The sequence below is a fragment of the Nerophis ophidion genome, linkage group LG27 (genome assembly GCF_033978795.1).
Source record: "Nerophis ophidion isolate RoL-2023_Sa linkage group LG27, RoL_Noph_v1.0, whole genome shotgun sequence".
NCBI classification, from domain to species: Eukaryota; Metazoa; Chordata; class Actinopteri; order Syngnathiformes; family Syngnathidae; genus Nerophis; species Nerophis ophidion.
In genome coordinates this window covers 16,055,526-16,082,157 of record NC_084637.1, presented here as the reverse complement: position 1 = coordinate 16,082,157, position 26,632 = coordinate 16,055,526, and the positions used below count along the sequence as shown (strand labels likewise).

Sequence of the window (26,632 nt, the reverse complement as noted above, 5' to 3'; positions counted from 1 at the left end):
TGTATATTGTAGTGTCCCGGAAGAGTTAGTGCTGCAATGGATTCTGGGTATTTGTACTGTTGTGTTTATGTTGCGGATGTGGATAGGTTGATTGGCAACACTAAATTGGCCCTAGTGTGTGAATGTTGTCTGTCTATCTGTGTTGGCCCTGCGATGAGATGGCGACTTGTCCAGGGTGTACACTGCCTTCCGCCCGATTGTAGCTGAGATAGGCGCCAGTGCCCCCCGCGACCCCGAAAGGGAATAAGCGGTAGAAAATGGATGGATGTTCTCCCGAAAATGTGTTTGTCATTCTTGCTTGGTGTGGGTTCACAGTGTGGCGCATATTTGTAACAGTGTTAAAGTTGTTTATACGCCACCCTCAGTGTGACCTGTATGGCCGTTGACCAAGTGTGCATTGCATTCACTTGTGTGTGTTTAAAAGCCGCATATATTATGTGAATAGGCCGGCACACTGTTTGTATGGAGGAAAACCGGACATGACAGGTTGTAGAAGACGCTAAAGGCAGTGCCTTTTTAGGCATGCCCCCAATATTGTTGTCCGGGTAGAAATCGGGAGAAATTTGGGAGAATTGTTGCCCCGTGAGATTTTCGGGAGGGGCACTGAAATTCGGGAGTCTCCCCGGAAAATTGGAAGGGTTGGCAAGTATGAGTATTAGCGGTGAATGCGGTTTACCGGCGGGCCAGCTCTAATGTTAATTGGGAATTGCCTCAAGGGCCAAATGAAATTACATGGCGGGCCAATTTTGGCCCGCGGGCCAGAGTTTGACACCCATGGTCTACGCCAATAAAATTGTGGCGTTATTTTTCCTCATCGTTAATAGGGGTACATAAAAATCCATCCAAATTATGATTCTTATTCGTCCCGATTCTAAATCGATTCACAATATTCAAAAGCCAATGATGTTTTTAGGTCAGGGGTGTCCAAACTTTTTCCACAGAGTGCCGCACACGGAAAAATTTAAGCATGCGGGGGCCATTTTGATATTTTTCTTTTTCAAACCATAACAAAATATACATGGATTTTTTTTTAATCCTTAGGGCTCCTGGGGAGCATAGAGGGTCTCAGTCACTAAAATGTTAAAAATAAGTCAAATTATTATTATTATTTTTTATTTAATGCTTACAGTAAATATATCTATATCAACTTGAGGTTGATATAAAGTAAAACAAATAAGGTTTTATGCCTTTTCGGTCAAAGACAACTTAGTTTTTAAATAGTAAAACCGAAATATGCAGTATTTAGATAGATAAATAGATAGTACTTTATTGATTCCTTCAGGAGAGTTCCTTTATTTAGCAACTAAAGCCCTCAAAGATCAATAATGCAGGACACCATTGATTTTAATTATTTAATATTTTTGAGTAATCACAGTGAAAAGTTTGATAAAATCCTACTAAATATATTTGAGATCCGAAAGGTTCCCCACTCATAAAGTGATGCATTTTTATTAATTTTATTTTTTACTTTTGAGTAATCACAGTGAAAAGTTTGATAAAATCCTACTTTTTGAATAATCACAGTGAAAAGTTTGATAAAATCCTACTAAATATATTTGAGATCCGAAAGGTTCCCCACTCATCAAGTGATGCATTTTTATTATTTTATTTTTTTTAACGTTTAACACTAAATTTCAAGATCAACTTCCGATATATCTGTCAATTTTACGTTTGAACTATTATTTTGTTTGTTTTATGCTCTTTTGTCAAAACGTTGATGTATTTATATGGTAACCACACAACATATGCAATATTTTTTCCACATAAAACATTTTAAAGTGATAATTTTTAAGTAATACTTAATTTTAACATAGATTTTTTTGTCCTTTTTTTTTTTTTTCTTCGAGCAATGGAAACAAAAGAAAATAAAGACAAAAGGAACAAAAAAAACTGCCTGCATAGCAGCTTTGTGTCAACATTGCCACTTTTTCTCTTTAGATTTCAGCTCGTTACACTTTTTAAAAATGTTTATTTATTTATTTTTGCAATACTATCAATTTTGCAATTGATTAGCCGCGGGCCGTAAATGGCCCCCGGGCCGCACTTTGGACACCCCTGTTTTAGGTAATCTCCATACAACCAAAAGGAGCTTTTCTACCTGTAACCTGTTTGGAAAAAGTTTCATTATAATTATTATGCCGAATAATACATTGCGAGAATCGTTTAATTTTGGAATCATATTGAATCCAGAATCGATTCTGAATCGAAATGTCACCCCAGAAATCAAAAATCAGATGGAGTTGTTAGGTACCCAAAGATTCACACCCCTAATCGTCATTGCGATATTTTCTGCTCTTATCTAATGCAGCTTCTGGAACAATTTTGTAAGATGTATTTACTACAATGACGATAACGATTTCTTAGAAGCGCAAATCCAGGTTAATACTTCCATGCTTTTATTTTGAAGTCCCTGTGTGCAGGTGTTAATACTATGTAACTAACTACACAATAGTTCAGTGTAGTTTAACATTGACTAAGTTAACAATGACACGTCTTTCACGGAAACTGGTATTTTGTGTCGAGAAAACCATTTAGAATACCATGTAGCCAATTCTCTGTCTGTGACCTTCAAATATTTTGGTTTCTTTATAACAGTCATTAGTAGGTCCGTCAAAAAAATATGCCCCCGCGACCCCAGAAGGGACAAACGGTAGAAAATTGATGGGTAACTAATTCATTAAATGAATAACATTGACATTTTTAACATAATTAACAAAGACACATCATGGCGGGCCACGCTTCTCTGTTAGGCGCAGTACAGCACGGTTGGTAGAGCAGCTGTGCCAGCAACTTGAGGGTTCCAGGTTCGATCCCCGCTTCCACCATCCTAGTCACTGCCGTTGTGTCCTTGGGCAAGACACTTCACCCAGCTGCTCCCGGTGCCACCCACACTGGTTTAAATGTAACTTAGATATTGGGTTTCACTATGTGAAGCGCTTTGAGTCACTAGAGAAAAGCGCTATACAAATATAATTCACTTCACTTATGACGGTGGACAGTGACATAGTGTAGTGTCCCAACAGAGGCTCTATTTAAAATTTGATCCGGACGTTAACATATCATTAGCAGTGCTCGGTTACAACAAACAGAGAGACTTGCAAGAGACATTAGTAGTAGTAGTAGTAATAGTAGTAGTAGTAGTTGTTAAAGGGGAACATTATCACAATTTCAAAAGGGTTAAAAACAATAAAAATCAGTTCCCAGTGGCTTGTTTTTTTTTCGAAGTTTTTTTCAAAATTTTACACCTCCCGGAATATCCCTAAAGAAAGCTTTAAAGTTCTTGATTTTCCCTATTTGCGATGCGACTGTCCATTTCCCTGTGATGTCATACAGGGCGGCCAATACAAACAACATGGCGGTTACCACAGCAAGATATAGCGACATTAGCTCGCATTCCGACTCGGATTTCAGCGGTTTAAGCGATTCAACAGATTACGCATGTATTGAAATAGATGGTCGGAGTATGGAGGCAGATAGCGAAAATGAAATTGAAGAAGAAATTGAAGCTATTGAGCGAATAGCTACTGACGCTATTCGGCCATAGCATGGGTGTACCTAATGAAGTGGCCCATAGCATGGCTGCCTTATTAGCATCGCCGGTAAAATGTGCGGACCAAACGATCAGGACTTTCGCATCTTGTGACACTGGAGCAACTTAAATCCGTCGATTGGTAAGTGTTTGTTTCACATTAAATGTGGGTATCTAGTTTTAAATGTACATGCAGCAAACGTAAATAGCATGTTAGCATCGATTAGCGTAGCATGTTAGCATCGATTAGCTGGCAGTCATGCTGCAACCAAATATGTCTGATTAGTGACATAAGTCAACAACATCAACAAAACTCACCTTTGTGATTTCGTTGACTTAATCGTTGCAAATGCATCTGCAGGTTATCCGAACATCTCTGTGCCATGTCTGTCTTAGCATCGCCGGTAAAATGTGCAGACACTCTGGCAAATTCAATGGGGGTCTGGTGGCAGATTTCTTGCCAGTGGTGCAACTTGAATCCCTCCCTGTTAGTGTTGTTACACCCTCCGACAACACACCGACGAGGCATGATGTCTCCAAGGTTCCAAAAAGATAGTCGAAAAAACGGAAAATAACAGAGCTGAGACCCGGTGTTTGTAATGTGAAAATGAAAATGGCGGGTGTGTTACCTCGGTGACGTCACGTTCTGACGTCATCCCTAAAAGACCGATAAACAGAAAGGCGTTTAATTTGCCAAAATTCACCCTTTTAGAGTTCGGAAATCGGTTAAAAAAATACATGGTCTTTTTTCTGCAACATCAAGGTATATATTGACGCTTACATAGGTCATGTTCCCCTTTAATAGTAATAGTAGTAGTAGTATCGCATTATTATTATTATTGTCATTTTAAGGGCTGCGAATCTTTGGTTGTCCCACGATTCGATTCAATATCGATTCTTAGGGTCACGATTCGATTCAAAATCGATTTTTTTTTTTTCAATTTAACACGATTCTCGATTCAAAAGCAATTTTTTCACGATTTTAAAGGATTCTGTATTCATTCAATACATAGGATTTCAGCAGGATCTACCCCAGTCTGCTGACATGCAAGCAGAGTAGTAGATTTTTGTAAAAAGCTTTTATAATTGTAAAGGACAATGTTTTATCAACTGATTGCAATAATGTAAATTTGTTTGAACTATTACACGAACCAAAAATATGACTTATTTTATCTTTGTGAAAACATTGGACACAGTGTGTTGTCAAGCTTATGAGATGCGATGCAAGTGAAAGCCACTGTGACACTATTGTTCTTTTATTTTTATTTGTATAAATGTCTAATGATAATGTCAATGAGGGATTTTTAATCACTGCTATGCTGAAATTATAACCAATATTCTGGCACGTGCACACATAGGGCCCTATGGGTGCTTGAGCCCCTGCCCTTTTTTGCCTCATCTTAAAAAGTGCCCTCTGCCTGTGTGTGTGTGTTTTTTTGTTGTTGTTGTTTTTCTTTAAACAACATTCATAAATTCCTGTTAGGGATGTAAAAAAAACAAAACAAAACAAAAAAACAGCGGTAAAAAAACCTCCACGTTTTCTTGTAATACCGGGTTGTTTGAGCCTGCGCTTCCGCCAGAGACAGAGAAAGAGGGTGAGTGAGTGAGTGAGAGAGAGGAGAAAGAGCCAACTGCGGCCTGAGGAGACGTGACAGTGGAGCAACTTGAACCTGTGATTTATGGTCTAGTCGCCATCCACTTATTCAGTATCTAATATGGGTCATATTTCAGAAAAACGCTGTATTATTCTATTATTCAATGTGTCACTTCTGTTTTTCCCGGACGTCGGAGCACGGCGCATCAATTCCGCGCAGAGCGGATCGTGCAGGACAGGAAGTAGTGTACAAAATACAAAATAAAACACCGGGTTAATTTTCTAAATAAAATGCACTGTGTTTACGGCGGATCACATTTCTCTCACAGTAGAGGTTTAGATATAAAGTTGTATTGCGTTTCAGTTGTTTAGTCTGAGCATTAAGTGAGAAAGACCATAAGTTACAACTTGATGGTGTTTTCATCAAGTTAAGGGAAGAAGGACAGATTTTCACATTGAAGTTTTTTCCATTTGGGTATTTATTTTTATTTTATTTTTTCTCGATGTTCATGTTGCACTGTTCAATTTTCAATATTAAAGTGCTTATCTTTAACAATAAATAGCCTAATAATAAACCAGTGTTTTGTTGCTTTTCATGTCTTCGAAGCCTATGATAATGTGAATAAACTCATTATGACAATAATTTGTTGACACAAAAGAAATGGCAATCACTTTTACCTACAAAGGACACACAGCTAGTTTACATTAATTTCCATATGGTGAAAAGGACCCCCAAAAAAAATGTCCTGCCCTTTTCTGACTTTGAGCCCCTGCCCCTCTATAATCATGTGCACGTCCCTGCATATATTGATACTTTTGTTGATAATATTCATTTTTGTTTCACTACTTTTGGTTTGTTCTGTGTCGTGTTTGTGTCTCCTCTCAATTGCTCTGTTTATTGCAGTTCTGAGTGTTGCTGGGTCAGGTTTGGTTTTGGAATTGGATTGCATTGTTATGGTATTGCTGTGTAGTGATTTGTTGGACTGATTAAAAATATATATATATATAAAAAATAAAAAAATCGATTTTTTAAAAATGAGAATCGATTCTGAATCGCACAACGTGAGAATCGTGATTCATATTGGAATCAATTTTTCCCACACCCTTAATCATTATTATTATCACATTATTATGTTGTGTGGTATGCTTAAGTTTGATTCAAAATTTTAATTTCAATTAGATCATGATTAATTAAATTGTGAACTGTGATTAATCTGATTAAAGTTTTCGGTAACTCTAGTTACTACCATGAATTGATTAACGTGGACCCCGACTTAAACAAGTTGAAAAACTTATTTGTGTGTTACCATTTAGTGGTCAATTGTACGGAATATGTACTGTACTGTGCAATCTACTAATAAAAGTTTCAATCAATCAGTCGATTAGTTGATTATCGACTAAGTAATGCAATACGTTGTGTGTGTGTTTGTGTGCCATCAGCTGGGGAAATATCTGATGGAGCAAAAGTACACCCTGACAACAGAGACTTTAATTCTGTACAGTCTGCAAATCTGCAAAGCCTTAGCTTACCTCGACGGCCTCAGCATGGTGCACAGGTATGAGCAGATGACCTTTCACCTCCAGAAGTGGACTCTCCAGGCTCAATTCTACATTCTGTTTCGGCCGTGTAGAGACATTGCAGTGAGAAACATCCTGGTGGCGTCTCCTGACTGCGTCAAGCTCGGTGACTTTGGTCTATCTCGGTACATTGATGACCAAGATTACTACAAAGGTACGCACACGTGCAAACACACACACACGCTAACAAACCAAAATCCCAATTGTCATCGTATCATCTTTTAAAATTCTCTCCTTCATCATGCAGCATCGCTTTCACGTATGCCGATCAAGTGGATGGCACCGGAATCCATTAACTTCCGGCGGTTTACTTCGGCGAGTGATGTGTGGATGTTTGGTGAGAGACACCCTCGTGAATCTGCACTTAAGTGTTAGACCAGGGGTGTCAAACTAATTTTAGCTCGGGAGCCACATGGAGAAAAATCTACTCCCAAGTGGGCTGGACTGGTAAAATCCCAGCACGATAACTTAAAAATAAAGACAACTTCAGATTGCTTTCTTGGTTTAAGAATAGAACAAGCACATTCTGAAATTGTACAAATCATAATCTTGCATGTTGCAGTTAATGATATTCTATCTTTATTTGTTATTTATATTTTCTGAATAATTTATGTGATAATGTTCATCAGTCAACTCATTGGTGTTAATTTTCAATCTATAAAAATAATATCAAAATAAAATTACAGTATGTTATTTAATTAGGTGTGGGAAAAAATCGATTTGAATACGAATCGAATCGAATACGTTGTGCGATTCAGAATCGATTCAGAATCGATTCTCATTTTAAAAAAATACGGTTTTTATTTTTAATTTTTTTATTGATCCAACAAACCACTACATACCACAATACCATAACAATGCGATCCAATTCCAAAACCAAACCTGACCCAGCAACACTCAGAACTGCAATAAACAGAGCAATTGAGAGGAGACACAAAAACCTTTTTGCTGAAAGGATTTAGTAGAGAACATCGACGATAAAGTTTGCAACTTTTGGTCGCTAATAATAAAGCCTAGCCTGTACCCGGAGTAGCAGACGATGTGCGCGTAACGTCACGGGTTGTAGAGCTCCTCACATCCTCACATTGTTTATAATCATTAGTAATGATTATAAACTAACAGTTGAATATCCCTGTTCTATAGTAACGGTAATATTACAAACCCCGTTTCCATATGAGTTGGGAAATGGTGTTAGATATAAATATAAACGGAATACAATGATTTGCAAATCCTTTTCAACCCATATTCAATTGAATGCACTACAAAGACAAGATATTTGATGTTCAAACTCATAAACTTAATTTTTTTTTGCAAATAATAATTAACTTAAAATTTCGTGGCTGCAACACGTGCCAAAGTAGTTTGGAAAGGGCACCAGTGTGTTACATCACTTTTTCTTTTAACAACACTCAATAAACGATTGGGAACTGAGGAAACTAATTGTTGAAGCTTTGAAAGTGGAATTCTTTACCATTCTTGCTTGATGTACAGCTAAAGTTGTTCTTGTTGTCGTATTTTACGCTTCATAATGCGCCACACATTTTCGGAGGGAGACATGTCTGGACTGCAGGCGGGCCAGGGAAGTACCCGCACTCTTATTTTACAAAGCCACACTGTTGTAACACGTGGCTTGTCTTTGTTTTGCTGAAATAAGCAGGGCGTCCATGATACCGTTGCTTGGATGACAACATATGTTGCTCCAAAACCTGTATGGACCATTCAGCATTAATGAAGCCTTTACAGATGTGTAAGTTACCCATGCCTTGGGCACTAATACACCCCCATACCATCACAGATGCTGGCTTTTGAACTTTGCACCTATAACAATCCAGATGGTTATTTTCCTCTTTGTTCCGGGGGACACCACGTCCACAGTTTCCAAATATAATTTGAAATGTGGACTCCTCAGACCACAGAACACTTTTCCACTTTGCATCAGTCCATCTCAGATGAGTTCGGGCCCAGCAAAGCCGGCGGCGTTCCTGGGTGTTGTTGATAAATGGCTTTCGCTTTGCATAGTAGAGTTTTAACTTGCACTTACAGATGTAGCGACCAACTGTAGTTACTGACAGTGGTTTTATGATGTGTTCCTGAGCCCATATTGTAATATCCTTTACACACTGATGTCGATTTGTGATGCAGTACCGCCTGAGGGCTCAAAGGTCCGTAATATCGTCGCTTACGTGCAGTGATTTCTCCAGATTCTCTAAACCTTTTGATGATTTTATGGACCGTAGATGGTAAAATCCCTAAATTCATTGCAATAGCTCGTTGAGAAATGTTCTTCTAAAACTGTTCGACAATTTGCTTACAAAGTGGCAACCCTCGCCCCATCCTTGTTTGTGAATCACTTAGCATTTCATGGATGGTGCTTTTATACCCAATCATGGCACCCACCTGTTCCCAATTAGCCTGCACACCTGTGGGATGTTCCATACAAGTGTTTGATGAGGATTCCTCAACTTTATCAGTATTTATTGCCACCTTTCCCAAAGTCTTTGTAGCATATTCAACTGAATATGGGTTGAAAATGATTTGCAAATCATTGTATTCCGTTTATATTTACATCCAACACAATTTCCCAACTCATATGGAAACGGGGTTTGTGTGAAAAATAAGTGATGCAGTTGCACACCCCCACAAACTCCACCTGCATTAAAAAAAGTTTGCATCAGTCAACACGAACAGATTTTATTACTATTAATAAATTTTATTAGACTGTGTGGTTGCACCGAGCAAACCAAACACCCTCCGCTGTACTTTGTGTCCGAGCAGGCGTGTGTGTGTGGGAGATCTTCTCCTTGGGCCAGCAGCCCTTCCACTGGCTGGTGAACGGGCAGGTGATCGCCCAGCTGGAGTCCGGCGTCCGACTCCCCAAGCCGCAGCTGTGCCCGCCAGCTGTTTACTCTCTGCTGACCGGCTGCTGGACCTATGAGCCGCATGCCCGCCCGGGCTTTATCCAGCTCGTCTGCTTGCTCAGGTACTCCACTCCCCACTCTGATCCCCTTGAGACACAAAGTCCTTGGGAGCCACGAGCTTGAATTGCTAAAAAGATCACTGTGCTGTCGTGATAGTGACATCCACACAGCGGTGCAGGAGGATAAACCAGGCTACATCTCATGTATCTCGCTACTGGACCTCGAGCACGGCGAGCCTCCCCCAAAGGTACCTTACAGCAGTGTTTTTCAACCTTTTTTTAAGGCAAGGCACATTTGTCATAATCCAAATCCGAACGCACACCACCAGCAGAAAACGTTAAAATATGTACTTTGCTGCTATCCTTCTTTGTGTGGACATTGTTGATTGTCGCGTCACGTACGGATGTACTTTGTGGACGCCGTAAGTTTTTGCTGTCGTCCAGCGTTCCGTCTCTGTTTACTTTGTAGCCAGCTCAGTTTGACTTTCGTTTTGCGTAGCCTTTTCCTTTCCCTTTCGTTCATTTCGGGTTTAAGCATGACATACCTTTTTTACCTGCACACTGCCTCCCGCTCTCCCGTCCAAAGGCAAAACTTAGCAACTCACTTCTAGCTGATTTTGAGAAAACAAAGGAAAACCAATCTATCTTGATGCTGTCTTACAAAGATCTACAAAGTCGTTAAACGTATAGATGTTTTCTTGAGCTTTCATTTTCTTGCCCGTTTGAACCATGGATTGTATCTGCTCTCATGAACGTGTGCCCTTTCTCCAGATATTTTATTACAATCTCGGGTTGGTCCCATTCTGCGTTTGCACATTGGGCAGCGTCCAGTTTTTATTTTGACCTCCACAGTTATCTGCCCAAAAGAGTATGCAAGGGGAAGAATCAAGAACAATACATTTAATGAAGGTGCTTGCAACGTCCTGGGCCAATCTTCCAAATATCCCCCTCGTGCCATAATATCACATAATCAGGTTGACCGCCGGCCCCCATTCGTGCAAATGTCTCATTAAAGACAATAAGGCGACTGACAAAGAAGCTCCGATTGGTCCCTTGAGATACTAGGTTTTTCTGTTGCATCTACGCGGTTATGTGGTAGTTGCTAGGTCCTGCCATGCGCGTAACAGCTTACTTACGGAACAAATTACAATATCGCATACACTAATGTAAAGCATATCACCTAGGAACTCCAAAATTATTATCAGCTCAGTTTGGACCAAAATTGAGTTACTGGGTTTTGCCTTTGGACGGGAGCGCTGTGGTCTGCATATCGGGATCGATTGATTGATTGAGACATTTATTAGTAGATTGGACAGTACAGTACATATTCCGTACAATTGACCACTAAATGGTAACACTTGAATAAGTTTTTTCAATTTGTTTGATACGACTTGGAAATGAGAGGACCCAGATGCAGAGAGGAAGTTTCCAAAAATAACAGCTTTTATTTTGAAATAACTTTTTAAAAAAGTATTTCACAAAAATATATAAACGTACAGAAAATAAATCCGAGGATGAACACTTAACTCAAAAAATCACTCCAACAAATAAGGAGGAATACTACTTTAAGAAAATAACCTAACAAAAATAGAATATCAAGAAGAATTAACAAAAAGCGCTCCAACTGGAGGGAAAATAAACTCTAATAATATATACAAATACAATATCTGTGAATAAACAAAAAAATCACTCAATCAATGAGGAAATAACACGAAATTTGGAATAACAAAAAACTCACCAATTAGGTCTACGAAGGAAAACTAAGGACGCTCAAAGGAAGAAAAAAGTAAACTCAAAATTTCAGCAAAAAATAACTGCTATGATCAAAAATTAGGGAGAACAAGAAAAAACAGGAACAAGGCAAGGAGGGAATCAAGGCCATAGACGTGGACATGAACATGGACGCTAGAAGGCACGATAGACGAGACGATCTGGCAAAGGACAAACGGAGAAGTGAGCTTAAATAGGATGTGGGAGTGATGGGGAACAGGTGGAAACAATCAGGAATCAAGGATGACGTCAGACTGGTGACACAAGAGGAAGGACCCGTGATCTGAAACAAGAGGGTAGCTTTTCAAAATAAAATACATAGATCACAAGACAGAAAAACAAACAAGACATTGTGACATTGCTAAGTCGGGGTCCATGTTCACAAGAAACCATCCTTGTCTCACCCGACACATTCTGACTTTTACAGAGCAATGCTGCCCCCTCCTGACATGGAGTATTACGTGGTTACCCAGCCGAGCTCTACAAGGCACAGACACTAAGCAACGGCACATTATTGGCAGATTTTAATAATAGATTTGCAAAAAATATTTTTGGCATAAATTAGGTAAAGTTGCATAATTTCCCACGGCACGCCGGACAATATCTCACGGCACACTAGTGTGCTGCGGCACAGTGGTTGAAACACACTGCCTTACAGCCACGAGGCCGCACTTTCCTCGCCAATAACCTCTCTCCTACGGGTCCTTTCACCAGCCTTCCAGAGTGGGCGCCGCCGACCCATACGCCTCAAGTGTGCAGGTGTGCATCATGGTCATTTATATGCACATTGTGTGCATCATCATGCCAAAAGCAGTGTGTGTGTGTCTGTGTATGTGTGTGTGTGTGTGTGTGTGTGTAGGGAAAGGATGGGCAAGCGCATATTGATGACACTTTACGAAGGCAACGAAGAGAGATGTTGATGGACAGACAATGGCTGGAGCAGGAGGAGCGACAACTGGTGACACACACACACACACACACACACACACACACGCACACACACACACACACACACACACACACACACACACCAAGTAGCTATTAGACCCCACTTCACTCAATCCCTTCACTACTCCACTACTGGTACGCCTCTTGCAGAGGGCTCCCATTCAACGCTAATCCTGACCTAACATCCATCCATGCATTTTCTACCGCTTGTCCCTTTTGGGGTTGCGGAGGGTGCTGGAGCCTATCTCAGCTGCATTCGGGTGGAAGGCGGGGTACACCCTGGACCATACTTGCCAACCTTGAGACCTCTGAATTCGGGAGATTGGAGGTAGGGGTGTGCAAACCTTGTTTCCATATGAGTTGGGAAATTGTGTTAGATGTAAATATAAACGGAATACAATGATTTGAAATTCATTTTCAACCCATATTCAGTTGAATATGCTACAAAGACAACATATTTGATGTTCAAACTGATAAACATTATTTTTTTTTGCAAATACTCATTAACTTTAGAATTTGATGCCAGCAACACGTGACAAAGAAGTTGGGAAAGGTGGCAATATTACTGATAAAGTTGAGGAATGCTCATGAAACACTTATTTGGAACATCCCACAGCTGTGCAGGCTAATTGGGAGCAGGTGGGTGCCATGATTGGGTATAAAAAAAGCTTCCCAAAAAATGCTCAGTCCTTCACAAGAAAAGATGGGGCGAGGTACACCCCTTTGTCCACAACTGCGTGAGCAAATAGTCAAACAGTTTAAGAACAACGTTTCTCAAAGTGCAATTGCAAGAAATTTAGGGATTTTAACATCTACAGTCCATAATATCATCAAAAAGTTCAGAGAATCTGTAGAAATCACTCCACGTAAGCGGCATGGCCGGAAATCAACATTGAATGACCGTGACCTTCTATCACTCAGACGGCACTGTATCAAAAACCGACATTAATCTCTAAAGGATATCACCATATGGACTCAGGAACACTTCAGATAACTACTGTCATAAATACAGTTGGTCGCTACATCTGTAAGTGCAAGTTAAAGCTCTACTATGCAAAGCGAAAGCCACTTATCAACAACATCCAGAAATGCCACCGGCTTCTCTGGGCCCGAAATCATCTAAGATGGACTCATACAAAGTGGAAAAGTGTTCTGTGGCCTGACGAGTCCACATTTCAAATTGTTTTTGGAAATATTCGACATTGTGTCATCTGGACCAAAAGGGAAGCGAACCATTCAGACTGTTATCGACGCAAAGTTCAAAAGCCAGCATCTGTGATGGTATTGGGGTGCATTAGTGCCCAAGGCATGGGTAACTTACACATCTGTGAAGGCACCATTAATGCTGAAAGGTACATACAGGTTTTGGAACAACATGTGCTGCCATCCAATCGCCGTCTTTTTCATGGACGCCCCTGCTTATTTCAGCAAGACAATGCCAAGCCACATTCAGCACATGTTACAACAGTGTGGCTTTGTAAAAAAAGAGTGCGGGTACTTTCCTGGCCCGTCTGCAGTCCAGACCTGTCTCCCATCGAAAGTGTGTGGCGCATTATGAAGCGTAAAACACGACTGCGGAGACCACGGACTGTTGAACGACTGAAGCTCTACATAAAACAAGAATGGGAAAGAATTCCACTTTCAAAAAGCTTCAACAATTAGTTTCCTCAGTTCCCAAACGTTTATTGAGTGTTTTAAAAGAAAAGGTGATGTAACACAGTGGTGAACATGCCCTTTCCCAACTACTTTGGCACGTGTTGAAGCCATGAAATTCTAAGTTAATTATTATTTGCAAAAAATAAAATAAAGTTTATGATTTTGAACATTAAATATCTGGTCTTTGTAGTGCATTCATTTGAATATGGGTTGAAAAGGATTTGCAAATCATTGTATTCCGTTTGTATTTACATCTAACACAATTTCCCAACTCAAATGGAAACGGGGTTTGTATATTGTAGAGTCCCGGAAGAGTTAGTGCTGCAAGGAGTTCTGGGTATTTGTTCTGATGTGTTACGGTGCAATGTTCTCCCGAAATGCGTTTGTCATTCTTGTTTGGTGTGGGTTCACAATGTGGCGCATATTTGTAAGAGTACTAAAGTTGTTTATACGGCCATCCTTAGTGTGACCTGTACGGCTGTTGATCAAGTATGCCTTGCATTCACTTATGTGTGATTAAAAGCCGCATATATTATATGACTGGACTGGCACTGGAAATGCGGACGCGACGACAGGTTTTAGAGGATGCTAAAAGCAGTGCCTTTAAGACATGCCCCCAATATTTTTGTCCGGGTGGAAATCGCGAGGAATTCGAGAGAATGGTTGTCCTGGGAGATTTTCGAGAGGAGCACTGAAATTCGGGAGTCTCCTGGGAAAATCTGGAGGGTTGGCAAATATGCCCTGGACAAGTCGCCACCTCATCGCAGATAGACAGACAACATTCACACTCACATTTCCTGACCTAACAAATAGATACAAATTGGAATCCTGGACTCGTGCCCATGAAGCCCAGAGCTATAACCGCCACTGCACACCCCCACTCTTTAAAAAAAAAAAAAAAAAAAAAGTTTAACAATGTGTGTTTTACAGGATCCTTTTATGCGACAGGCCTCAGAAATCAAGGTACAATATTTGTGCAAGTATTTGTATTAAAAACACATTTTACAATGGTAATTAAAAAGAAAATTTCTCAATGAAGCAAATAATATTCAGCTGCTCCTTGTTTTTTTGTATATCATTTAATTGTTCAAGCAATTTAAGCTGCTATGCAAATAAATTAAAAAAGATGAGCACTAACTTTGACAATTTTTTTTTTGGAGCTTCTGGAAAAAAGTGTGGCTGATGGTAAGTTGTTTGACTTTAATTTCCAGTTTTTTAAATGGTATAGAGAGGTGTGTGTGCTGCCTGTGTTATTTTGTTCTATTTTGTTTTTTAGGCCCCCCAGCAGAGACCCACTTACCTCTCGGCGTCACACAGGTAAAATCAACATCTTCTCTCCCATTGGCCCTCTGGTGAAAATAAGGTTTGTATCCCAGTTCAGCTAGAGGCCGTTTGGAGACTGTGACTTGTTTTTATTAGACCGCAGCACACTCTAAAAAATTCAATTTAAACAGAAAAATAACAGGAACAAAACCCAAAAAGGCCTAATGTTATTAGAAAAAGTGTAAATGCTACAATAAAAAAGACGATAACTTATTTATTTAATTCTGTAACATTTTTTTAAGGTTTAGCTTGATTTGAATTTACATTTTGGGAGCTGCTAATAAACATTGAATATGTAAAACATACATAATCTATCCATCTATTTTTTTTAACGCTTAATCTCATATGGTTGCTGGTACACTGGAGCCTACTTCAGGTGGCGGGGACAGGGAACAATCCTGGACATTTAGTCTCTAATTAACCTAGCATGCATATTTCTGGGCTGTCGGTGGAAGCTGGTTACATGTGAAAAATTCAAACTGAAGTCGGTACATGGGTACAAAGTTCGTGCTAAAGTGCCTTCTTTGTCGCCAAGATGTGTGCTATTGTTTTCTGTCAGGAGCCAAAACCTGTGCTAAAGTGCCGTCCTATAAACCCCAATTCCTTGGGAGACAAACTATGTGCTTAAGTGCTCTCTTCACCAAAACCAATGCCAAAGTGCCTTCTTAAGAACCAAAATGCATGCTTAAGTGTCTTTTTAAAAGCCAACATGCATGCTAAAGTGCACTTTTAGCCAAAACCCATGCCAAAATCCCTGCTTAGGAACCAAAATGCACGCTCAAATGCTGTTCTAAAAAGGCCAAAATGCATGCTAAAGTGCAGTTTTAGCCAAAATATATGTTAAAGTACCATATTTGGAGACAACATCATGTTAGACCCGCTCGACATCCATTTCTTTCGGTCCCCTAGAGGGGGGGGGTTGCCCACATCTTAGGTCCTCTCCAAGGTTTCTCATAGTCAGCATTGTCACTGGCGTCCCACTGGATGTGAATTCTCCCTGCCCACAGGGTGTGAGTTTTCCTTGCCCTTTTGTGGGTTCTTCCGAAGATGTCGTAGTCATAATGGTTTGTACAGTCCTTTGAGACATTTGTGATTTAGGGCTATATAAATAAACATTGATTGATTGATTGACAACATGGCAAAGCAAGTTTATTATTCATACATAAGGTAATTCAAAGTGCTTTACAGTAAATTAAGGTAAATAAAAATGTTTTTATATATTCATACAAACATACTTGCCAACCTTGAGACCTCCGATTTCCGGAGGTGGGGGGGGGGGGGGGGGGGGGGTGTAGTTAAGAGGGGAGTGGTATATTTACAGCTGTTGTGTGCGCAGTTGAGCACTGCACTTTCTAAAGTAGATGTTATTGTAACAAATGCATGATTGATTGATTGAAACTTTTATTAGTAGATTGCACAGTTCAGTATATATTCCGTACAATTGACCACTAAAGGGTAACACCGCAATAAGTTTTTTAACTTGTTTAAGTCGGGGTCCACGTTAATCAATGCATGGTACAAATATATAATATCAGCATAATACAGTCACCACACAAGTTAATCATCATAGTATATACATTAAATTATTTACAATCCGGGGGGTGGGATGAGGAGCTTTGGTTGATATCAGTACTTCAGTCATCAACAATTGGATCAACAGAGAAATGGACATTGAAACAGTGTAGGTCTTACTTAGTAGGATATGTACAGCCAGCAGAGAACATAGTGAGTTCAGATAGCATAAGAACAAGTATATACATTAGAAATACATTCGATTATTTACATTAGGTTATTTACAATCCGGGGAGATGGGATGTGAATGTAGGAAGATTAAAGGGTTGAAGTTGCCTGGAGGTGTTGTGGTCGATCATGTACAGTAGATGGCAGTTTTGTCCTGTTTAAGAGTGTCACATGCTGACGAACTGCCTTACGGTAGAGTTTTAGACAAAAACGTGACTGTTGTTGTTGTGTGTTGTTACTGCGCTGGAAGGACGTTAATGAAACTGCCTAACAATAAACCCACATAAGAAACCAAGCGGGGGGTTTATATTGTAGCGTCCCAGAAGAGTAAGTGCTGCAGGGGATTCTGGGTATTTGTTCTGTTGAGTTTATGTTGTGTTACGGTGCGGATGTTCTCCCAAAATGTCTTAATCATTCTTGTTTGGTGTGGGTTCACAGTGTGGCGCATATTTGTAACAGTGTTAATGTTGTTTATACGGCCACCCTCAGTGTGACCTGTATGGCTGTTGACCAAGTATGCATTGAATTCTCTTGTGTGCGTGAAAAGCCGTAGATTTTATGTGTTTGGGCCGGCACGCAAAGGCAGTGCCTTTAAGGTTTATTGGCGCTCTGTACTTCTCCCTACGTCCGTGTACACAGCGGCGTTATAAAAAGTCATACATTTTACTTTTTGAAACAGATACCGATAATTTCTGATATTACATTTTAAAGCATTTATCGGCCGATAATATCGTCAGTCCGATATTATCGGACATCTTTAATCCTGATGTGTCCTTTTGGTAGCGAAAATGTGTACTGAAGTGCCTTCTTAGGAGCCAAAATGCCAAAATGAATGCTAAAGTTTCCTTAAGTCTAGAACAGGGGTCACCAACGCGGTGCCCGTCGGCACCAAGTAGCCCGTAAGGACCATATGAGTAGCCCGCTGGCCTGTTCTAAAAATAGCTCAAATAGCCAGTGAGCTGCCACTATTTTTTAAATTCTATTCATTTACTAGCAAGCTGGTCTCGCTTTGCTCGACATTTTTTATTCTAAAAGAGAAAGAGAGAGAAATCCAAATAAAATCTGAAAATCCAAGAAAATATTCTAAATACTTGGTCTTCACATGTTTAAATAAATTCATCTATTTTTTTTTTTTACTTTGCTTCTTATAACTTTCAGAAAGACAATGTTAGGGAAAAAAAACACAACCTTAAAAATGATTTTAGGATTTTTAAACACATATATCTTTTTACCTTTTAAATTCCTTCCTCTTCTTTCCTGACAATTTAAATCAATGTTCAAGTATTCTTTTTTATTTTATTGTAAAAAATAATAAATACATTTTCATTTTATTTTTCATTTTAGCTTCTGTATTTTCTACGAAGAATATTTGTGAAATATTTCTTCAAACGTATAATGATTATAATTCAAAAAAATTATTCTGGCAAATCTAGAAAATATGTAGAATCAAATTCAAATCTTATTTCAAAGTCTTTTGAATTTCTTTTAAAATTTTTGTTCTGGAAAATTTAGAAGAAATAATGATTTGTCTTTGTTAGAAATATAGCTTGGTCCAATTTGTTATATATTCTAACAAAGTGCAGATTGGATTTTAACCTATTTAAAACATGTCATCAAAATTTTAAAATTAATCTTAATCAGGAAAAATTACTAATGATGTTCCATAAATTATTTTTTAATTTTTTTCAAAAAGATTCGAATTAGCTAGTTTCTTTCTTCATTTTTTTGGGGTCTAATTTTGAATTTTAAAGAGTCGAAATTGAAGATAAACTATGTTTCAAAATTTGATTTTCATTTTTTTTGTTTTCTCCTCATTTAAACCGTTCAATTAAGTGTTTTTTTCATCATTTATTCTCTACAGCCCGAAGAGGCAACGTGGGTCACCCCTCCAATGGGCTCACCACCCATAGCAGGGGCCATAGAGGTCGGGTGCAATGTGAGCTGGGCGACAGCCGAAGGCAGGGCACTTGGCGGTCCGATCCTCGGCTACAGAAGCTAGCTCTTGGGACGTGGAACGTCACGTCACTGGGGGGGAAAGAGCCTGAGCTAGTGCGCGAAGTCGAGAAATTCCGGCTGGATATAGTCGGACTCACTTCGACGCACAGCAAGGGCTCTGGAACCACTTCTCTCGAGAGGGATTGGACCCTCTTCCACTCTGGCGTTGCCGGCAGTGAGAGGCGACGGGCTGGGGTGGCAATTCTTGTTTCCCCCCGGCTCAAAGCCTGTACGTTGGAGTTCAACCCGGTGGACGAAAGGGTATCTTCCCTCCGCCTTCGGGTGGGGGGACGGGTCCTGACTGTTGTTTGTGCTTATGCACCAAACAGCAGTTCAGAATACCCACCCTTTTTGGGAACACTCGAGGGAGTACTGGAAAGTGCTCCCCCGGGGGATTCCCTTGTCCTACTGGGAGACTTCAACGCTCACGTTGGCAACGACAGTGAAACCTGGAGAGGCGTGATTGGGAAGAATGGCCGCCCGAATCTGAACCCGAGTGGTGTTTTGTTATTGGACTTTTGTGCTCGTCACAGTTTGTCCATAACAAACACCATGTTCAAACATAAGGGTGTCCATATGTGCACTTGCACCAGGACACCCTAGGCCGCAGTTCCATGATCGACTTTGTAGTTGTGTCATCGGATTTGCGGCCTCATGTTTTGGACACGCGGGTGAAGAGAGGGACGGAGCTTTCTACCGATCACCACCTGGTGGTGAGTTGGCTGCGATGGTGGGGGAGGATGCCGGACAGACCTGGGAGGCCCAAACGCATTGTGAGGGTCTGCTGGGAACGTCTGGCAGAGTCTCCTGTCAGACAAAGTTTCAATTCCCACCTCCGGAAGAACTTTGAACATGTCACGAGGGAGGTGCTGGACATTGAGTCCGAGTGGACCATGTTCCGCACCTCTATTGTCGAGGCGGCAGATCGGAGCTGTGGCCGCAAGGTAGTTGGTGCCTGTCGGGGCGGCAATCCTAAAACCCCTTGGTGGACACCAGCGGTGAGGGATGCCGTCAAGCTGAAGAAGGAGTCCTATCGGGTCCTTTTGGCTCATAGGACTCCGGAGGCAGTGGACAGGTACCGACAGGCCAAGCGGTGTGCAGCTTCAGCGGTCGCGGAGGCAAAAACTCGGACATGGGAAGAGTTCGGGGAAGCCATGGAAAACGACTTCCGGACGGCTTCGAAGCGATTCTGGACCACCGTCCGCCGCCTCAGGAAGGGGAAGCAGTGCACTATCAACACCGTGTATGGTGCGGATGGTGTTCTGCTGACCTCGACTGCGGCTGTTGTGGATAGGTGGAAGGAATACTTCGAAGACCTCCTCAATCCCACCAACACGTCTTCCTATGAGGAAGCAGTGCCTGGGGAATCTGTGGTGGACTCTCCTATTTCTGGGGCTGAGGTCGCTGAGGTAGTTAAAAAGCTCCTCGGTGGCAAGGCCCCAGGGGTGGACGAGATCCGCCCGGAGTTCCTTAAGGCTCTGGATGCTGTGGGGCTGTCTTGGTTGACAAGACTTTGCAGCATCGCGTGGACATCGGGGGCCTTACCTCTGGATTGGCAGACCGGGGTGGTGGTTCCTCTCTTTAAGAAGGGGGACCGGAGGGTGTGTTCCAACTATCGTGGGATCACACTCCTCAGCCTTCCCGGTAAGGTTTATTCAGGTGTACTGGAGAGGAGGCTACGTCGGATAGTCGAACCTCGGATTCAGGAGGAACAGTGTGGTTTTCGTCCTGGTCGTGGAACTGTGTACCAGCTCTATACTCTCGGCAGGGTTCTTGAGGGTGCATGGGAGTTTGCCCAACCAGTCTACATGTGCTTTGTGGACTTGGAGAAGGCATTCGACCGTGTCCCTCGGGAAGTCCTGTGGGGAGTGCTCAGAGAGTATGGGGTATCGGACTGTCTTATTGTGGCGGTCCGTTGCCTGTACGATCAGTGCCAGAGCTTGGTTCGCACTGCCGGCAGTAAGTCGAACACATTTCCAGTGAGGGTTGGACTCCGCCAAGGCTGTCCTTTGTCACCGATTCTGTTCATAACTTTTATGGACAGAATTTCTAGGCGCAGTCAAGGCGTTGAGGGGTTCCGGTTTGGTAACCGCAGGATTAGGTCTCTGCTTTTTGCAGATGATGTGGTCCTGATGGCTTCATCTGACCGGGATCTTCAGCTCTCGCTGGATCGGTTCGCAGCCGAGTGTGAAGCGACCGGAATGAGAATCAGCACCTCCAAGTCTGAGTCCATGGTTCTCGCCCGGAAAAGGGTGGAGTGCCATCTCCGGGTTGGGGAGGAGACCCTGCCCCAAGTGGAGGAGTTCAAGTACCTAGGAGTCTTGTTCACGAGTGAGGGAAGAGTGGATCGTGAGATCGACAGGCGGATCGGTGCGGCGTCTTCAGTAATGCGGACGTTGTACCGATCCGTTGTGGTGAAGAAGGAGCTGAGCCGGAAGGCAAAGCTCTCAATTTACCGGTCGATCTACGTTCCCATCCTCACCTATGGTCATGAGCTTTGGGTCATGACCGAAAGGATAAGATCACGGGTACAAGCGGCCGAAATGAGTTTCCTCCGCCGTGTGGCAGGGCTCTCCCTTAGAGATAGGGTGAGAAGCTCTGCCATCCGGGAGGAGCTCAAAGTAAAGCCGCTGCTCCTCCACATCGAGAGGAGCCAGATGAGGTGGTTCGGGCATCTGGTCAGGATGCCACCCGAACGCCTCCCTAGGGAGGTGTTTAGGGCACGTCCAACCGGTAGGAGGCCACGGGGAAGACCCAGGACACGTTGGGAAGACTATGTCTCCCGGCTGGCCTGGGAACGCCTCGGGATCCCCCGGGAAGAGCTAGACAAAGTGGCTGGGGAGAGGGAAGTCTGGGTTTCCCTGCTTAGGCTGTTGCCCCCGCGACCCGACCTCGGATAAGCGGAAGATGATGGATGGATGGATGGATATTCTCTACAAAAAACCTTCCGTGAATGGAAAAAAAATGTACGACGGAATGATAGACAGAAATACACATTTTTTTATGTATATAGATTTATTTATTAAAGGTACATTGAGCAAATTGGCTATTCCTGGCAATTTATTTAAGTGTGTATCAAACTGGTAGCCCTTTGCATTAATCAGTACCCAAGAAGTAGCTCTTGGTTTTAAAAAGGTTGGTGACCCCTGGTCTAGAACATTACTCAACCGTCCCGTTAGTGCACGCCACTGCATAACATGGGTTGGTTTTAGACGAAATTAGAATGTTCAAAACTTCTGTAAATTTACACTATGCAGCCCTGAATGTAAGATGTTTAGACACCCCCTGATTTTAATGACCACGCAGACAATTAAAATAGCAATGCTGTGTTCCAGTCTCGTCCCACAGCTGAGCTGGACCGATCAGGAGATCAGGTGTACTCTGGGGTCATGGCGGTGGTCAGACAGGTGGTCCAGCTGAAGAATGAGGTCAACACGCTTCCAGCCTCCGAGTATCCCAACGCTGTCAAAGTAAGCTTTGTGTCTTCTCACTTTGATTGATTGATTGATACTTTTATTAGTAGATTGCAAAGTTCAGTACATATTCCGTACAATTGACCAGTAAATGGTAACACCCGAATATGTTTGTCAACTTGTATAAGTCGGGGTCCACGTTAATCAATTCATGGTACAAATATATACTATCAGCATAATACAGTCATCACACAAGTTAATCATCATAGTATATAGATTGAATTATTTACAATCCGGGGGGTGGGATGAGAAGCTTTGGTTGATATCAGTACTTCAGTCATCAACAATTGCATCAGCAGAGAAATGGACATTGAAACAGTGTAGGTCTTACTTAGTAGGATATGTACAGCCAGTAGAGAACATAGTGAGTTCAGATAGCATAAGAACAAGTATATACATTAGAAGTACATTTGATTATTTACATTAGGTTATTTACAATCCGGGGAGATGGGATGTGAATGGAGGAGGGTATTAGTAAAGGCTTGAAGTTGCCTGGAGGTGTTATTTTAGAGCGTTTTTGAAGGAATATAGAGATGCACTTACTTTTACACTTGTTGGGAGTGCATTCCACATTGATGTGGCATAGAAGGAGAATGAGTTAAGACCTTTGTTAGATCGGAATCTGGGTTTAACGTGGTTTGTGGAGCTCCCCCCGATGTTGTGGTTATGGTGGTCAAGGAAGTAGTTTGACATGTACTTCGGTATCAAGGATGTGTAGCGGATTTTATAGACTAGGCTCAGTGCAAGTTGTTTTACTTTGTCCTCCACCCTGAGCCAGCCCACTTTGGAGAAGTGGGTTGGAGTGAGGTGGGATCTGGGGTGGAGGTCTAAAAGTAACCGGACTAGCTTGTTCTGGGATGTTTTGAGGGTTTTGGAGGTGCTGGGGTACCAGGAGGTGCAAGCGTAATCGAAAAAGGCTTGAATGAGAGCTCCCGCTGGAATCTTCAAGGTGCTTTTGTTGACCAGAGAGGAGATTCTGTAGATGAATCTCGTTCCTTGGTTGAACTTTTTGATTACCTTGGTTGCCATTTTATCACAGGAAAGATTAGCCTCTAGAATGGAACCTAGGTAGGTGATCTCATCTTTCCTGGTGATAACAATGTCACCCACTTTTAAAGTGAAGTCCCTGACTTTCTTGAGATTGATATGGGACCCAAATAGGATGGATTCCGTTTTACCTAAGTGTATGGATAGCTTGTTGTCAGCGAGCCAGGTGCAAATATTGAGGAGTTCAGCACTGAGGATTTGTTCCACCTGTGACTTGTCTTTGCCGGATACCAGCAGGGCCGAGTCATCCGCAAACAGGAACAATTCACAGTGGCATGCTGATGGCATGTCATTTACGTATATTAGGAACAGTAAAGGTCCTAGTATACTGCCTTGGGGGACTCCACAGCTTACTGAGAGGGGAGGGGACACGGTGCAGTTCACCTCTACCACCTGTTTCCTCCCCTCCAAGTAAGATTGCATCCAGCTCGATGAAGTAATATTGAATCCGATTGCTCTGAGCTTATCCAACAGTATAGCGTGGTTAACGGTGTCAAAGGCCTTCTGAAGGTCCAGCATGACCATGCCGCAGTATTTGCCCGCGTCCACCTCATGTTTGATGTGGTCGGTCAGATAGAGAAGGCATGTGTCAGTGGAGTGGTTAGTTCCACCAACCGTGACTCTCTCCTGCTTTCCATCCAGGCGATTGGCGCCACTCTGCGGAGCCTGATCCAAAGCGTTGAGGAAGTCCTGCCCGTTCTGCACAAGTCATGTGCCAGCGAGGTATCACATCACACTTCTGGAACACCAGCTGATTCATGCAAGTTGTTGGATATGGTTTTGAATTGTGGTGCATTTGGCCAACTTGTCTCAGATCACGGGCACAATGAAGCTCCTGAACAAGGACCTAGAGGAGCTGGTCAATAAGATGAGACTGGCCCAGCAGAACTGGGTAACGACACTAAAGGAGGAGTGCCAGAGACAGATGTTGGCGGCAGCACACACTCTGGCACTAGACTCCAAGAACCTGCTGGACGCAGTGGACCAGGCGAGGGTCAGGGAGACACAGGATGAATGAAGTTAGTGTTGGGAACTCATTCATTTTTGGACTTTAAAGGGGAACATTATCAGCAGACCTATGTAAGCGTCAATATATACCTTGATGTTGCAGAAAAAAGACCATATGTTTTTTTTAAACCGATTTCCGAACTCTATTAAAGGGTGAATTCGGCGATTGAAACGCCTTTCAATTGTTCGCTGTCGGGGCAATGACTTTTCACCCGTGATGTCACGACAGGAAGCAATCCGCCATTTTCTCAAACACATTACTCACACCAAGTCAAATCAGGTCTGTTATTTCGCGTTTTTTCGACTGTTTTCCGTACCTTGGAGACATCATGCCTCGTCGGTGTGTTGTCGGAGGGTGTAACAACTCGAACAGAGACGGATTCAAGTTGACTTACGTGGAGTGTGCTAATCAGACATATCAATGGTCACGGCATGCTAATCGATGCTTACGTGCCATTTAGGCTAGCTGTATGTACATATTGCATCATTATGCCTCATTTGTAGCTATATTTACATCCAGCCTTCCCCTCCACCCACATTTAATGCCTAACAAACACATACCAATCGACGGATTCAAGCAACAGTGGTCAAAAGATGCGAAAGTCCCTCGTTTGTTCTGCACACTTTACCGACGATAGCGATACTACGACAGAGATGGCACAGAGATGTGTGGATATCTTGCGACACTCAAAGCAGATGCATTTCCAATGATAAAGTCAACAAAATCACAAAGGTGAGTTTTGTTTATGTTTATGACTTATGTGCTAATCAGACATATTTGCTCATGGCATGACTGCAAGCTAATCGATGCTAACATGCTATTTAGCTAGCTGTATGTACATATTGCATCATTATGCCTCATTTGTAGCTATATTTGCATCCAGCCTTTCCCTCCACCCACATTTAATGCCAAACAAACACATACCAATCGACGGATTTAAGTTGCTCCAGTGGTCAAAAGATGCAATCGTTGGTTAGAAGGCGATCGCCGAATTCGTCCTTTTTGCCGCTGTCTGTCGTGATATGGCTCAATAGCTTCCATTTCTTCTTCAATTTCGTTTTCGCTATTTGCCTCCACACTCCAACCATCCGTTTCAATACATGCGTAATCTGTTGAATCGCTTAAACCGCTAAAATCCGAGTCTGGATCCGAGCTAATGTCGCTATATCTTGCTGTTCTATCCGCCATGTTTGTTTGTATTGGCATCTCGCAGTGACGTCACAGGAAAATGGACGGGTGGATAAAGCGATGGTGAAAATCAGGCTCTTTGAAGCCGTTTTTCGGCTTGCGTGATGGGTAAAATTTTGAAAAAAACTTTGAAAAATAAAATAAGCCACTGGGAACTGATTTTTATTGGTTTTAACCCTTCTGAAATTGTGATAATGTTCCCCTTTAAATACGTATCAAAAGTTGAAAAAAAGAAAATGTTTAAAAAAAAAAAAAGGGATTTCATATCTGTACATGAAAAAGCATCAAATAAATTGCTGTTACGCCATGAATGTACACAGAAAGTATTCACAGCACCCGGAGTGAATATATTTGCAGCTGCACCCTCCAAGGATAATGTGCACCACAAAAGGAATGTGGGCGAGAGTTATTTCCAATAAAATATTGATGATATCTGCTGATGTGAGTTAATCTATTTGCCAATTCCTGTGTTTCTGGTCAGTGCTCTTCTGCCATACAAGCTCGTCAGTTTCTCCGACTACATTCGATCAGTGCTCGGCAAATACAGCAAAAAAACAGCCAGCTGCATTTTTAAAGGCCTACTGAAATGAGATTTTCTTATTTAAACGGGGATCGCAGGTCCATTCTATGTGTCATACTCGATCATTTCGCGATATTGCCATATTTTTGCTGAAAGGACTTAGTAGAGAACATCGACAATAAAGTTCGCAACTTTTGGTGGTGATAAAAAAACCTTGTCTTTACCGGAAGTAGAAGACGATGACGTCACCGGTGTGAGGGCTCCTCACATCCTCACATTGTTTATAATGTGAGCCTCCAGCAGCAAGAGCTATTCGGACCGAGAAAAAGACAATTTCCCCATTAA

The 26,632-nt window shown here is 41.8% G+C and overlaps 1 protein-coding gene across 2 annotated transcripts in view; it reads left to right on the top strand.

Annotated features, from left to right (window-relative positions):
* Positions 1-26,199, top strand: part of LOC133544378 (protein-tyrosine kinase 2-beta-like) — a 67,465-nt gene extending 41,266 nt beyond the window's left edge. For both annotated transcript variants that reach the window (XM_061889625.1, XM_061889624.1), the window contains exons 18-30: positions 6,564-6,679; positions 6,755-6,855; positions 6,949-7,038; positions 9,477-9,681; positions 9,776-9,866; positions 12,103-12,147; positions 12,248-12,346; positions 14,923-14,955; positions 15,153-15,177; positions 15,269-15,309; positions 22,386-22,520; positions 24,213-24,293; positions 24,385-26,199. In XM_061889625.1, the coding sequence (XP_061745609.1) occupies positions 6,564-6,679; positions 6,755-6,855; positions 6,949-7,038; positions 9,477-9,681; positions 9,776-9,866; positions 12,103-12,147; positions 12,248-12,346; positions 14,923-14,955; positions 15,153-15,177; positions 15,269-15,309; positions 22,386-22,520; positions 24,213-24,293; positions 24,385-24,588 (1,266 nt within the window). In that variant the 3' untranslated portion in view covers positions 24,589-26,199. The remainder of the gene's footprint in view (positions 1-6,563; positions 6,680-6,754; positions 6,856-6,948; positions 7,039-9,476; positions 9,682-9,775; positions 9,867-12,102; positions 12,148-12,247; positions 12,347-14,922; positions 14,956-15,152; positions 15,178-15,268; positions 15,310-22,385; positions 22,521-24,212; positions 24,294-24,384) is intronic.
* Positions 26,200-26,632: the final 433 nt, after the last annotated feature.